This window comes from Pseudophryne corroboree, chromosome 6, assembly GCF_028390025.1.
Source record: "Pseudophryne corroboree isolate aPseCor3 chromosome 6, aPseCor3.hap2, whole genome shotgun sequence".
Lineage (NCBI taxonomy): Eukaryota > Metazoa > Chordata > Amphibia > Anura > Myobatrachidae > Pseudophryne > Pseudophryne corroboree.
In genome coordinates, this window is record NC_086449.1 from 675,600,073 (window position 1) to 675,616,735 (window position 16,663).

Below are 16,663 nucleotides of genomic sequence, written 5' to 3' on the forward strand. Positions count from 1 at the left end.
ACCTACATTATGGTAGCGGTCACACCACAAAATGGAAAAACAATATCCCTTTTTCTACGATGCATAGAATAAGGAGGAACTGCAGTACACATGACACCTACACAGAGCAATCACAGATTTACGCCAACAGATTTAGAGAAAGAGGATATCCGGAGAAAGTCATTAAAGAAGCTATGGATAGAGGAGAGCAACTTGTGAGAGAAACCCTCATCCAGCCAAGAAAGAAAGAAGTGCAGAAAAACACAGCTATTCCGTTCATCACTCAATATAACTGTGAAGAAATGAAAATCAAAAAAACATTCTCCAAGCACTGGCACATCTTAAGAATGGATCCAGTATTGAAGGAAATTCTACCAGAACACCCGCAGGTTATATTCAGAAAATCTAGGAATTTGAAGGAGGTATTAGCACCAAGCATGATTAAAAACAAGGTGGCCACAATTCAGAATTTCCCTAAGTGTAAAGGCATGTATAAGTGCGGTCATTGCAACATGTGTAGGTTCATCCACCCTACTAGGAAATCCTTCTCCAATTCAGATGCGACGAAGGAATTTAAGATGAAGGACTTCATTAATTGCAATACCACCTCTGTAATATATGTGATCGAATGCGGATGCCACCGTAAATATGTGGGGAAAACCAAAAGGCTCCTAAAACTTCGGATTCAAGAGCATGTACGCAACATAAAAAATAAAGTGGAGAGTCACCCCCTCTCAAGACATTTTACCGAGGTCCATAACTCAAGCTTGGATTCGTTCACCTTTAGAGCCATTGAACATGTCAAAATGGGACCCAGAGGGGGTGATTTATTAAAAAAACTATCCCAAAGGGAGATGTATTGGATTTTTACGCTGAATACTCTCCAACCGCATGGCCATAACGAAGGTTATGAGATTGCCCCATTCTTATGAGCTTTATCTCTCCCTCCATCTGCTAGTTCTTTTAACCGTAATTGCTGTATATAACTTCCCTCCCTAAAAGAATATATATTATCATATTTTTATCTTATGTATTGTCTATTAACCATTATTTATTATTTTATACATTTTTATCACTTTCGCACTTTATGAGGACACATAATGGTTTTATATTTGCTAAAAATTGTCAAATATCTCTGGGAACAGGGTTGAATCATTGTTTGTATACAGTTTTTTATATATGTGTCTGTTCAACATCCAGATGCGGTGATATTTAGAGGAACCGTATGGCCATAACAAAGATTGCCCCACTCCTATGAGCTTTGTCTCTCCCTCTACCTGCTAGTTCTCTAAACCGTAATTTTCCGTATTTAACTTCCCTCCCTATAAGAATATATATTTTTTATATCATGTATTTTCTATTATTCAGTATTCATTATTGTATACATATTTATCACTGTCGCACCTTATGAGGATATGTAATGGCTTCATATTGGCTAAAATTATTGTAATATGTTTGAATAATTTTTTTTTTTTTTTGTTTACATATATATAGTTTTACACATGTGTCTGTTTAAACATCCAGATGCGGTGATATTTGAAGGAAATCTCTTGTGTGATCATGGATGCATATTACCAACTGGTGTAGTCCCCTGTTTAAATGAAAATTAAGAAGGGCACCTGACCGGCCAACCTTATATGTTCCATCCAACTAAACTTCATTATGCCTCTTTTGCTCTGACATGGTCAGGATCCGTTCGTGACAGCCTACACGTCACTTCCGCCACGAGTGTAAACAAGCCTAGTGTTCAGATACTGGTAAACGGGCTGAACTACTTCCGCATGCGGTGGAACGCATGGGCTCTAAACCGGAAATGACGCGGCCGGGCCGAGCCGCGTCACTTCCGGCAAAACGAAAAAAACACGGGCGATAGCGGCACTCACAGCCCGTCCGCAAGAAATAACCTACTAGTCTGGTCTATCTAACCCCTGTACCACCAATGATTTATATTATTACTAAGCCCACTGGTTCTTAGGAACTATATAGATATTTCTAATGCCCCGGGTCACTTCCGGTTCCGGAAGGTTCGTGAACCGGAAGTGACCGCAGAAGTGAAACTGAAAGCAGGTATAAAAATGTGCACCTTGTGCTATCATGTATTCTCCTGAGGAAGCCCTAAAAGGCGAAACGCGTTGAGAAACCTGACTGACCTACCCACTGCCTGTACCACTAAGCTAAGACTTATTATTTATTCATTTATTTATTGTGTTTAAAGTATTTTTTATTATCTATTTTTTGTTATTAAACATTGCATGATCATACAGTGCAGTGACTGGGAATTTTTTGAAGGAGCACATTTACCGGACCTACCTGAACCATCTGGATATAAGCATATCCTACATGCTATATTTGAATATTGATGTGGTACGCTTAATATAGGGGGGGAACACCCTAAACTGTTTACAAAGGTACTTCACTATACGGCGACGATTTCTGTCTCCTTATAGGTGGGGACAGCCGATGTGAAAGACTGAGTTTGACAGGCCTAATTCCAAGACGTTATCCGGTACTTACCAAATTTTATCCAGCTTTCGGTCCTATTTGTGTCCTAAAATTACTACACCATATGGCGCTTGTTCTTCTTCCCTACCTCCACAAACATAAGAACTAGTTAGTGGAAGCAGGCGGTTCTGTTAGCCTGGTTTTGTCCTCACCTTTGCAGTGGATTTTTGGTTGGGTTCCTCCCGGGGCTTTAGTGCTCCTGCTCCTAGTGATGGCAGTTGTGTTTGGAAAACAGATATACGTCCACCAGTGGGCGATGTGAGCTTGTACGCTGCCTGCAGGGCTGGCCCCAGAGCACTCTGTGTTTCTGATGACTTTGTGAACATTTGTGGTAGGTTCTTTAGCAAATCCTGGACCAGCTAACACATGAAATATAAAAAAATTATTATCCATTTGTTTAAAATGTACAAATAATTAGGACCGATCTTGTAATCCTAGTTTCAATTTTAAAATACATTTCATGCTTGTTTAGTACAAGTTTAGTATTTTCAAAATACATTTTGAAAATAAGTCAACAAAAAATGCAAAAATTAAAACAGAACAAACATTCATCCAGGAATATAATTCCACCAACACTGTGTTAATATTAACAGTACTTCTTATTGCAAAGAGCATTCTGTCATTTTCGCTAGTATCATTTCCCTCTTAATAGAGGAGTTATTTTGTATATAAAAAGACAGCAACACATTTGGAGACAGAGCTATTAAAATACCAGCCACAATGCACCAAAACAATAAGCCGCTATGTTTGTATTCTTTTTAAATTCACAATATAACAGACAACTGAAACACATAGGTAAATATAGAGGTATTGGAACGTACCTCTTTGCATTCATTTAAATTGACCAGCAGGTTTTCAGGCATTGGGATAAACACATCTGTAATTGGACAGATATAAATATTGCAAGTTAGGAAGTAGTTACAATTCAACTAGCTACGGATACATCAGAATTCTATTTATATTTTTTTCATTACTAATTTTTACGTGCCAATGTGAGGAAAGGGTAGTGCTTTCTATCTCCCAATTCAAAAACCATTTGAACTACCACTGGTGGGAAGAAAGCAGCACGAATCAGGAAGTTTCACTGTACTATTACTCTTACAACACAACACCTGCTCCAATCTGCAATGTTTTGTAGGATGGAACAATCGGGGAAGGGGGGGGGGGGGGAGGAAAAAAGAGAGACTGTGTTTCTCCTATGTCCACAGGATAACAATGGGATATGATGGAGCGACAGCGGATTGGCATCAAACGATCACAAGCTTTCAGTCCTCCCAGGATCCAACGGGCCCGTCCATATATCCCCGCCCACTGGCTCAGGCAAATCAGTTGGATTCCAAAGCATTTAGGCAGGAGCATTATGTAGAACCCTATTCAGGCGAGAAGAACACACATGCACACCCTTACATGCAAGAGGGAAGCGTTTAGTGAGTATAAAGATCCTCAAATCAGGTGCGTCAGGGTGGGATCCCTGTGGAAACCTGTGGACATAGGAGAAATACCGTTATCAACGGTAAGTTCTTACCATAACGTATATTTCTCCGGCAAGGTCCACAGGTTATCCACAGGATAACAATGGGATTTCCCAAAGCAATTTTTAGTGGTGGGGACACTCCTGATTAGATAGGAGAACCTTACGCCCAAATTCAGCATCATGAGAGGCAAAAGTATCCAAGGCATAATGTCTAATGAATGTGTTACTGGAAGACCATGCGGCTGCCTTACATATCTGTTCTGCTGAAGCACCACGTTGTGCTGCCCACGAAGGACCTACCTTACGTGTAGAGTGAGCAGAGACATTAGCCGGAACAGGGAGATCAGCTTCTGAAATAGTCATTCGAAGCCATCTTGCTAGAGTCTGTTTAGTAGCAGGCCATCCCCTCTTGTGAAAACCGTAGAGGATGAAGAGAGAATCTGACTTTCTGATGGCACTGGTACGATCCTGCCCGGACTACGTTCAGCGACGCATCTCCCACAGAAAATACAGATTCCTGAAAACCGGGACCACAATTTCTTCATTAAGGTGGAGTCTAGACCCCACCTTAGGAAGATACCCAGACCTAGTTCTGAGAACTACTTTATCTGGATAAACATCAGACAAGGAGATTAACATGACAGTGCTCCTAAATCTGACACTCTTCTAGCTGATGCCATAGTCAGCAGAAAGAGAACTTTAGTTGTCAACCATTTAAAATCCACTTTATTTAGTGGTTCAAACAGAGCAACTTGAAGGGCTTTGAGGACTAGACTTAAGTCCCCAGGCACCGTAGTACGAACAAAAAGGAGGTTGAATTCGCAGCATTCCCTGGAAAAAAAGAGCGCACATCCTGCAATTTGGCAATTTTCTTTCGGAACCATACAGTCAATGCTGGCACTTGCATTCTCAAGGAAGCCACCTTAAATCTTTATCCATTCCTGCCTGAAGGAATGCTAGAACCCTGGAAACTCTGAAAGATTTCAGGTCCATACCTCTTCCATTGCACCAATGAATATAGGCTTGCTATATTTGGTGATAAATACGAGCCAAGGAAGTTTTCCTTGCACTGAGCATCTGTGAGAATCCTCTGGACTTCAGGATACAGATTTCAAGAGCCACGCCATCAAGACAGTCGATCCAGATATTTGCGATAACAAGGACCCTGCCTTAGTAGATCTGGGCGTAGAGGAAAACAGAAATGGCATTCACAATTTTCTGCGGATCTGTGTACCAACGCCTTCTGGGCCAAGCCAGAGGTATTAGAATCCCGGCATCTTTGCTGTATTTTCATCACTATCCTGGGTAGCAGGATGATATGAGAAAACGCGTAAGTGAAATGAAATCCCATTAAAAAGACATCCACAAAGATCACTCCCTGAACCTTTGTTCCTGACCCGATTATGGGCTCCTTGTTGTTCAGATGGGACTCCATGAGATCTATCTCTGACCAACCCCACTTGTCTACCCGAGTCTGAAACAACTTTAGGGTGCAAAGCCCATTCGCTTACATGAATGGCGTGTCGACTTAGAAAATCTGAACCTACAGCACCTGGTATTCCCAGGTGGTCTCCCATCCAAGAACGAACCAGGCCCAACACTGCTTAGCTTCCAACATCAGATGAGATTGGACATATCCAGTGTGATACAGCTGTAGATCTCTTCAGTTTAGGACTCCCGGAACAAACACTGCGGACAAGGCTGAAAGATGGAGTTCTGCACACTTTAGTTTGTGACTTACCTCCTTCCTTGCTTGAAGGTTGAGGTACACTACTGCCATTTCCTTGTCCTTGCGGATCTGGACCGGTTTTCCTTTAGGAGTGTCCCGTGCCTGAATCAAGACCCAGTATATGGCCCGAAGTGCTAACAGGTTTATTAGCAGGCAACTTTCTTCTGTGGTCCATAGTCCCCGGAATCATATTCTTCTGGACAATGACCACCACAGCCATGAAGAATGGCCTTTTGTTGTCAGGACCTCCAAACCTGATATCCAAAAGGGTGTCCCCTGGTCTAGATGGAACGTCTGTAGCCCCCCGGCTACTGACTTTACCTTTTCTGCCAGTACCACGTACTTGTTTGTGTATTGTCCATCTGGCCCACCTACACCACTTGGTATTCACAGGTGGTCTATTAAAGAATTTAACCAGGCACAACACTGCTTAACTTCCAACATCAAATGAGATTGGGCATATCCAGTGTGATGTGGCTGTAGATGGAAACAGATGCTGGAGAGGTCTTGAGTGGAATTGTGCACACTCCACCATGACTATTGTTGATACCAAACCCATCATTCGCATTGCTTCGCAAATTGATATTGTTTGACTATGTAACAACTCCCCTAACTTTACTTTGGATATCTTGTTACGAGGTAACTATTTTCTGAAGACTTGATTTCAGTACAGCCCCACAGTGAGTCATCCGTTGTTTCGGAACCCGAGATGATTTTGCCAATTTATGAACCACCCGTGCCTCTGCAGACAAGTTATTGTGTGTTGTAGATGACACAGAAACCTTTCCTGTATTTGTACCAGGATAAAAAGGTGGTCAAGGTATGGCAATTTTCTTATCCCCTGCTAGCGGAGAAACTGCCATAATCATTTTGGTAATCACTCTGTGGCTAACCCAAAGGGTAAGGCCTAAAACTGAAATGATGCTGAAGGATGGTAAACCTTGAGATAACACTGATGGACAGGGATATAGAAGCCTGAAGGTAAGATTCCTGACTTATCCAGGAATACTATGTAATCTACTTGCTCCCCAACAAACTATGGAGTGCCATGTCTCCGTGTGAACCGTGGTACCCAAATGTATCCGTTTAGACTTTGAGATTGAGAATGGGGCGAAGGATCCTTTTTGACCCAGGCTGGAGTAAACACCATTGTGCATGGGTTACTGGAATGACTATTCCTGACAAAAGCCATTTCTGAACTGCTTCATGCAAATCCCTCGCCTACGCCTCTACCCGAGACGGGCTGACACAGAAGAACCTTCGAGGAGGATGCTTCTAGGAGGGAAGCATAACCTAGAGATACCGCTTCTTGCGCCCATCTGTGCAAATTGAAGAAGCCGTCCCCCTTCTGGTTTGGAAACTGGCCCTCTTGGAGCGGTTACGTTCCTTTATGACCAACAAGGCTGAAACCGGACTCCTAGGTTTGGGGTTATATGTGGAAGGAAACGTGACCTTCTTGGAGTCTGTTTCTGACTCCAGAATAACTGTTAACTCCTTCCCAAACAGAAACTTCCAGCCAAGACAAAGTTTCCAGAACCTTCTTTGATTCTGAATCAGCTTTCCATGCATGTAAGCCAAACTGCTCTGCGAGCAGCTACTGTCCCTAGAACATTAGTGTCTATATGAGCTATATTGAATTCTTGCTCCCTTGCAGGCGCTGAAAACCTGTCTTCCAGTACCACAGCCCAATGTACCCACAGCACCTGGTATTTCAAGGTGGTCTCCCCTCAGAGAACTAACCAGGCCCAACACTGCTGAGCTTCCAAGATCGGGCCTATCCAGTGTGGTGTGGCCGTAGATTGCTAGGTGAAGTCACGGCTGGCCTTATGACTGCCCCAGACAAAGACAATATGTTTTTTTTTTTAAACCATTCCTCTTTTGACGGCAGAGGCCATATAGATTTTTGCACTATCAATGACATGCGTATCTATTTTGGGAGGCACGTCCCTATTTTAAACAGTCCCCAGCTGGAAAAAGATATTGGAATCCCATTTACCGGGAATTCTATTTTATTGGGTGTAACCCAAACCTTTTCCCTGAATTCTGCCCTCGTGAGGAGGCCCTTTTTTGTGACGTTTAAACACAGGTGTCTTATTTTTAACCCAGGCTCTGCTGCCTCTATTGACAGACTAGCCTTTTCTGCTCTTATTTATTCAGCTTTATTTATTTAGCTGATACCTTTTACCTGTTCTTCGTATGCTAAAGTAGAGTATATAGAGCTTTCGTCGACTGATGATTATCATGTGTAGCCTGTGAAGTCGATGATTTATTTACATTCGGTTCATCAGCTTGTCTTATTGGAGAAGCTGTTGAGGATATACCGTAGGTAGTGAGCTGCATGTATGGGTTAATAGTGCACCCTATTCCTGGTATTGAAGCTGTAAGAATAAACTTTTCAGCTAAACTGGATAAGGTCTGTGCAAACATAGCCCCATTGGGTCTATCTATACCCGATGTAGATCAGGGATGTAATATGCTAAACCGCAAACCATTTTACACATAAACCATCCTGTACCAGATCATAAAGGATAATACAGTTTCTGCAAACAAGATACGAGTGTTGGTGTTACTGTAAATGTATCCTCGTCACCTTTGCCGCTCTTAGACATGATAAATAATCAGCACTTTCACAGTGTACTACGCAATTTGTGACTGTAACCACTTTACTTTTCTAAAGTGATATCAAAGCGACCCTCCCATACACCAGTAGATCAACCGACAATCATTTATATTAAGTCAGCAATCACACTAGCAGTCAGTCACGTTATATATTAGTTATATGAGCATATTATCAACTACAAACACATTTCAAATTATGTAGTAGGACATATTACTGAATCCTGTTCTATACAGATCTTTAACGTATTCAGACGTATTGCGAAGAAAACCACAGTAATGACTCATATGCAATAGGCACTAAGTTAACTATTCATACTGACAAAAAGAAGATAGAAATTTAGTGCTGTATAACCCGTACTTCAGGGGTGGGGAACCTTTTTTCTACCAAGGGCCATTTGGATATTTATAAAATCCTTTGGGGGCCATACAAAAATTATCAACTTAAAAATGAGCCTGCCCCCAGTAGATATACCCCCAGTCAGTTGTTATGCCCCAGTAGATATGCCCCCAGTCACTTGTTATGCCCCATTAGATATACCCCGTCACTTGTTATGCCCCATTAGATATGCCACCAGTCAGTTGTTATGCCCTATTAGATATGCCCCCTAGTATTGACGCTTACACAAACACATTAAAAGGAAAAAAAAACAATACAATACTCACCAGCCGCTCCTGGTTCCGGACCGTTGCCCTCCGCCTGGCCGCTCGCTCCTCAGAACTATTGGAGAGAAGTCATGACATCTCTCCCATAACACCGTACAGCAGCACACGCACACTGCCAGAGCCGGAAGCCGGAGCTCAGGAGTGAGCTCCTGCCTCCAGCTGCTACTGAGGGTACGAAGCCAGGCGCCCACTAGTAACAAAATCTCAGCGGGCACCCGGCTAGGTGAGCCTGGCCGGGCTGGATCAAGGGGCTCTGCGGGCCTTATATGGCCCTCGGGCCTGAGGTTTCCCACCCCTGCCGTACTTAGTAGAGTGGGATACAGGAAGACTCACCCCACTTCCAGGATCGATCAATACGTTAGCGAACGCTGAGTGGATCCAGACGCTACTAGTGTACACTGCCGCTCTGGGAACTTTTAGTGAACACAGACGCACTGTGCAAGCAGACGCACCGGTCATACCTCCTTGCGGTAGCGCTTAGTGTACACAGAGGCAGCGGCCTATGCTGCGACCGAGACCCCTCGTGGTAGCGTCTGAGACGGAAGTGAGGCAATCAGTTCATGGCGGGAGACCAACGGAAACTGGTCATGAACTGGGGGGAGAGGCGACCAGGAGAGCGTCTGACTCCCCACTGCTGACATCAACCCTAGGGATAGCAGCCTCATGCTACTCCTGGTGCCTTATGATCCCTAAGGCCTAGCGCTGGAGCATCCGTGGTGGCGGCGCGCCAGCTACTGTTTGGTAGTCTCCTCCCAATACAATGCGGCTGTGTCCGTTATTCCTCTTCTAAGTGGAACCGATGCCTTACCTTCTCCCTGTGCTCCTGCCACAGCCTGGTAACGTCTGCTGGACCTGCTAGTATATCCGACACAGACGCCTGTCAAGACAGCACCTGTACCATGGGTAAGTGTTGTTGCGACCCGGCGGAGAGTTGTTGGAGCGACTCTTTCCAATATGCGTGTAAGACGCTGTTAGGAAAGATCACTCAGAAAACATAGTAAGACTATAAAAATAAATGAATAAAGCTTAGGGCTGCCAAACAACAGCAGCCCTGTGACCTTGGTCCGGCTCCTGCCGCACCAAACAAAAAAAACTGATTTGCCTGAGCCAGTGGGCAGGGATATATGGATGGGCCCGTTGCATCATGGGAGGACTGAAAGCTTATGATCGTTTGGTGCCAATCCGCTGTCGCTCCATCATATCCCATTGTTATCCTGTGGACCTTGCTGGAGAAAGTAAGCATAAATTTCACACATGAACTTCACATTATAGTGCATATTCGCAAGTCACATATATTTGAGCCTCTGTGAAAATTATCAAAAAATATTGATATTTGTCAAGGTTTTGGCAGAAGTGTCACATCTGCCAAAACCTTGAAGCAGACAGTGATTAATAACCAAACGAGGCAACAAAACATTTTAAATGCTTTATTGCTTGCAATGACTTAAATACACAGTACAAATACCACTTAATAGGGTACCCCTATGGGATCAACCAGCCTGTCAAAAATACAGTGCTTTGCTAAAGTATTCACCCCTCTTGGCTTTTTACCTATTTTGTTACATTACAACCTGTGATTTCATATTTTTTTTTTATCTGAATTTTGTGTGTGATGGATCTGCACAAAATAGTCTATGTAGGTGAAGTGAAATGAGGAAAAATTTCTATAAAAAAATAAATTTTTATAAATAAAAATTTGCAAATTGGTATATGCATACGTATATGCTATATATATATATATATATATATATATATATATATATATATATATACACGTACCTTTGCTATGAAGCTTCTCAAATGTTCTGGTGCAACCAATTACCTTCAGAAGTCACAATTAGTGAAATGAAGTCCATCTGTGTGCAATCTAAGTGTCACATGATCTGTCAGCATAAACACACCTTTTCTGAAAGGCCCCAGAGGCTGCAACACCACTAAGCAAGAGGCATCACACCATGAAGACCAAGGAGTTCTCCAAACAAGTCAAGGACAAAGTTGTTGAAAAGTACAAGTCAGGGTTGGGTTATAAAAAAAATATCCAAATCTTTGATGATCCCCTGGAGCACCATCAAATTCATCATCTTCAAATGGAAAGAACATGGCACCACAACAAACCTGCCAAGAGAGGGCCGGACACCAAAACTCACAGAGTGGGCAAGGAGGGCATTAATCAGAGAGGCAGCACAGAGACCAAAAGGTAACCCTGAAGGAGCTGCAGAGTTCCACAGCAGAGACTGGTGTATCTGCGCATGTGACCACAATAAGCAGTCTCCTACATAGAGCTGGGCTTTAAGGAAGAATGGCCAGAAAAAAAGCCATTAATTAGTGTTAAAAATAAGAAGGCACGTTTTGAGTTTTCCAAATGGCATGTGGAAGACTCCCCAAATGTATGGAGGAAGGTGCTCTGGTCAGATGAGACTAAAATTTTACTTTTCAGCCACCAAGGAAAACGCTACGTCTGGTGCAGATGAGACACATCCAACACATCCCATCACCCCAAGAACACCATCCCCACAGTGAAACATAGTGGTGGCAGCATCATGTTGTGGGGATGTTTTTCAGCAGCAGGCACTGGTAAACTGTTTCTATTCAAGGGGAAGAAGAATGGTGCTAAATACAGGGATATACTTGAGCAAAACCTGTTTCAGTCTGCCTGTGATTTCAGACTGGGACGGAGGTTCACCTCCCGAAGCATACTGCAAAAGCAACACTCAAGTGGTTTAAGGGGAAACATTTAAATGTGTTGGAATGGCCTATTCAAAATCCAGATCTCAATCCAATTGAGAATCTGTGGTCAGACTTGAAGATTGCTGTTCACAAGCGGACACCATCTAACTTGAAGGAGCTGGAGCAGTTTTGCCTTTTAAGGAATGGACAAAAATCCCAGTGGCAAGATGTGGCAAGCTCATAGAGACCTATCAAAAGCGACTTGGAGCTGTAATTGCCACAAAAGGTGGCTCTACAAAGTACTGACTTTAGGGGGGGGTGAATAGTTATGCACGCTGAAGTTTTCTTTTGTTATTTTGTCCTATTTGTGGTTTGCTTCACAGTTAAAAAAAAAACAAAAAAAAAACATCTTCAAAGTTGTAGGAATGTTCTGTGAATGAAATGATGCAAACCATCAAACAATTCACTTTAATTCCAGGTTATGAGGCAACAAAACATGAAAAATGCAAAAGGGGGTGAATACTTTAGCAAGGCACTGTATATTAATGATAGACAGGTCATAGCCACTATATTGAATATTTTGATATTTTTCACCAAGGCTCAAACATATGTGACTTGCGAATATGCACTATAACGTGATGTTCACGTGTGAAATTTATGCTCATTATTCTTATAATGTTTAACTGTCTTTTGTCACACCATTTTTTACTCTAAATATAATTAAAAGTAAAGTTTTATCGTCTACACACTTTTCAATAGAAGCATGCCCCAACATAGAGTCTCTTTTTCCTATGCATCTTCCACTGACTCTGGGAGCACCAGCGACCTCAGATTAACACAGTGTATAAAATTATTCTAATTGTTGGTATCGGACAAATATCCACAGTGAGGTCTTGTCGGGAACATCAATCCAATGCGGATCTAACACCCCTTTTTCTTGAGGACAGAACAAACCAGGTAAAAATAAAATAGTGTAGATATTTTGGGACAAGACTGAGACCAGCACTTGAGAGAGAGAAATTATCAACAAGGTAGAAGGATTGCTAAAAACAAGCAGTACTGTTCCCACACCTCAAGAGCACTTACCTTCAATGTCTGAGACAACTAACATTTGTGGTTGTGACAGTCCTTCTTGTAAACTGTAAAAGTGTATTGTGCTGTCAAACGTGATGAACCCTATCTTCGTCCTTGTGTTGCCAGGAAGCCTAAAAGGGGTTGCAGTTGTCAATGAATGAATACTTTGGTCTAATGTAAGATAAGGAGGCTATTCTAGAACAAGTCTCCTTTCATCACAATTTTAACACAGTTGCACAATCTCTAAATGAGTGCTAGAAAATAAATCTATGTTCAAAATTAACCTAACAAAATTGTACCAGATTATAAACACAAGGAAGCCTCCAGAATAGTTACTTTACCAATCTTTTGTGTGCAAGAAATGATACCAAATTCAGTTAATAAAATATGCACAGTCCTCTCACAACTATTTGTCATCAAGAACAGAAGCACCGCTCCAGACAAAACAACAATATAAACTGATCACTGCTCTATGTTAGCTGATTATTATTATTATTATTACTACTGGTGTGTAAACATACCATTCTAGATTGTCAAGTAAGGTCTGGCATACAGTGTTCAAATAGCCAGTCTCTATTGCATTGTGGGACACATCAAACATAAAGAGATACACTGGAGGCTGAGGAGGTCGTAGCTGCAAAACGTAAGAAAAAAATAGAACAATTAAATAATGCAAAGCATAAAAGATTTATTACATTGTTAACACCACTTACAAGGGTAGCCATGCTACATTATCAGATTTCTGTTTGTGATTACAGATAATGGTGGACAGACAGCCTAATGTAAAGGTGGCCATGGATACACAAGTACTTTTCAGGTTTTTGAATTGGCACTTTTTTATCTTCATCAGCCAAAGTGTGTGTGTACATTCAATCTTTAAATTCAATAACCAAATTATTACTTTAAGCTGGGTACACAATAAAAGAACATGCAAACAGTACAATATCGTTTAACGATTCCCTTGAACTCCCGGACAAACGATATTGTGTGTACACACTGAGTGATTTTACAAACGACGCAAGTCGTCTGATACTACCAAATTGTTGGATTTCAGCCTATTTAAATTTGTCTTTCATCATTGGTAGCGTACACACTGGACGATATGGTCCTAGTCGTTAACAACATTGTCGAAATTGAGCTGCATGTACAGACAACCCAGGACGTCGCTAGCGACCCGCGGGTGCGCGCTTCACTAGTGATATTGGGGGTCATTCAGAGTTGATCGCAGCGATCAGGCTAAAAAGTGGCATTTCTGTGCATGCGTATGCACCGCAATGCGCAGGCGCGTCGTACAGGTACAATGAGCATCGTGTGTTTGCACAGAGTCTAATGAACATTCCTGTCGCACGGCCAAACGCAGGAAGATTGACATGAAGTGGGCGTTTCTGGGTGGAAACTGACCGTTTTCAGGGAGTGTTTAGAAAAACACAGGCGTGGCAAAAAAAACACAGGCGTGGCTGGGCGGGTGTGTGACGTAAAAAGCTGTCCCTCAGTCGTTAGAATCAACGCACACAAAGAGTAACTACAGGGCTGGTCTTGTTTTGCATAAAAAGATTTTGCAGGCGCTCTGCTGCACAAGCGTTCGCACTTCTGCAAAGCAAAAATACACTCCCCGGTGGGTGGCGGCAATGCGTTTGCCCGGCTGTTACAAACTGCTACCGAGCGATCAACTCGGAATGACCCCCATAGTGCGTACACACTGGATGATAAAACAAGTTTTTTGTAATGAATGGTCGTCATCGGCAAAATAGTCTAAAATGTTGTCTAGTGTGTACCAAGTTTAAGTTGTTGACATGTCAGCGTTTATATAAAACTATATACAAGCAAAAACATAAAACACCTCATGTTAATCACAATTCAGAGGTTTTTAAACAAATTGTTGACTAGAACATCTATTTTTTGTTATATGCACATTTGACTAGTAATAAGTCAGATAGCACTAGATACTAATGAGTAGGCTTCAAGCTTAGAATACCGGTTTGTCCGAAAAATATGGCTGCCTCTCCACTGTGGTTGTGTGATGGGTCCAATTTAAAAGGAAAACAGTGTTTTAAGGAACCATCATGGACATTAAAAATGTATGTCATGGGTATAATTATCCATTTCATATAAAGACATGATGTGCTTTAATAAACACAACTGAAAGGAGTAATGTGTGTGGATTTGTTTTTTTGTTTCCTCCTAGCACTGCAAGCTTCACTGGGTAACTGAGCAATTTAAATGATTAAATGTGTTCTGGAAAGAGGTCAGTTATACAGTGATGCTATATAAATAATAACAGTATAGCACACATCGTACACTTACCATGTATTCTGATGGAGCCATAAATTCAATAGTGGCATTCTGAACCTCTGGTCTTTTGTGAGGCTCTCCATATACTCTTGTTACAGGGTTGTACATGAATTCTTCAGGGACTATAAATAAGGAAAAGGTGAAATAAGCTTCAGAAATCACTAGCGAAATGCCCCATCTTTTTATGAAGGCATAAATATATTATACACAAGAATGACTCAGCCAATGCTAACTTTTAATTAAATGATTTATTGTAACTGTGGCCAGGGACCAGAGCCAAGATGGCCACCACTGCATAAACTTACATGCTGCAGGGCCATCAAGGGAAGGCGTTGATGGTTTGCACCTAATGTATAGCTAATGTTATGCAAAGTATGTTTAAGTATATGCAACTTTAACAACAAGTTATAGTTCAGGAAAGGCAACATGTGGTATTCCTACTGGTGTGGAACTACACATCCCAGCATACACTGCCACAGTTTTACCGTGTAGTTCCACAGCAGCTGTTCTGGAGCGGCACACGTTGTCTGCCCTCGTTATATTTAATAGGTGGCACTAAATAGGGGAGTAAGCCAAACTGTTGTGTCATTTGTAGACTTGCATTTTTAAGGTATTCGATATCTGAGGTATTGCCAATCTGATAATTACTTTGCGACACTGACATAGGAATTAAATGAATAATTATCCTTCTCAGCAGTATTAATTTGGCCAAACACTTTCCATTAGCTTGACTGCACACCAGAGGATATCCTGTTTATACAATTTGTGTCAGTAATAGACAGGAGGAGACTTGGGAAACAAATAATGTTGCTGTACAATGACAGTTTAAGTGTTTCTGTAGAATTGAAGAGGCATAGTTTGCTATTTAGATTTTGATTAAATCCAAACATATAATTTGGTTAGGTGATGTGTGCACCACAGGTGGTTCACCCTCCCTGATCAGTGTTCAAATAATGAATGCAATGACAGACTGCTGTCAATTGGATTGAACATCAAATTATGAAGGCATTGTTTCCTGACGAGGGATCATAAATGTGAAAGTCTGCAATTTGTATTACTGTATTATTTTTAGTTTTAAACACTAGTAGTTAAACAATGTGGTCAACATACTTTTTGTAGAGCAAAGAAAAAAAAAATAGGATTTTAAATACCTACCGGTAAATCCTTTTCTCGTAGTCCATAAGGGATACTGGGGACACATTAGTACGATGGGTATAGACGGGGTCCAAAGGAGCCAGTGCACTTTAAATTTCTTCCACTGCGTGTGCTGGCTTCTCCCCTATGTGCCCCCTCTCACAGGCAGTTATAGGTAAAACAGTGCCCGAAGGAGAAATTACATTCTTGAGAGAAGGAACATAACAACGAGAAGTGTGGTGAGATTTATAAACCAGCACACCATAACATAACTGAACCAGCAACATCTGGCAACATAAACAGCAACGGCTGAACAGGTATCACCCAACAGAGAACCTGCAGAAAGTCACCGCAGAGGCTGGCACCCAATATCCCTTATGGACTATGAGAAAAGGATTTACCGGTAGGTATTTAAAATCCTATATTCTTTAGCATCCATAAGGGATATTGGGGACACATTAGTATGATGGGGATGTTCCAAAGCTTCCAGAACGGGCGGGAACGTGCGGAGACATCTGCAGCACCGCCTG

The 16,663-nt window shown here is 41.8% G+C and overlaps 1 protein-coding gene and 1 pseudogene across 1 annotated transcript in view; both read right to left on the bottom strand.

The window, feature by feature from the left end:
* SEC24A (SEC24 homolog A, COPII coat complex component) overlaps positions 1-16,663 on the bottom strand; it is a 258,735-nt gene that overhangs the window by 69,373 nt on the left and 172,699 nt on the right. The window contains exons 9-13 of the mRNA XM_063928268.1: positions 15,012-15,121; positions 13,229-13,341; positions 12,720-12,838; positions 3,303-3,358; positions 2,634-2,840 (exon numbers count right to left, since the gene is read on the bottom strand). Coding sequence (XP_063784338.1) covers positions 2,634-2,840; positions 3,303-3,358; positions 12,720-12,838; positions 13,229-13,341; positions 15,012-15,121 — 605 coding nt within the window. The remainder of the gene's footprint in view (positions 1-2,633; positions 2,841-3,302; positions 3,359-12,719; positions 12,839-13,228; positions 13,342-15,011; positions 15,122-16,663) is intronic.
* LOC134938769 (5S ribosomal RNA) lies at positions 5,496-5,614 on the bottom strand (annotated as a pseudogene).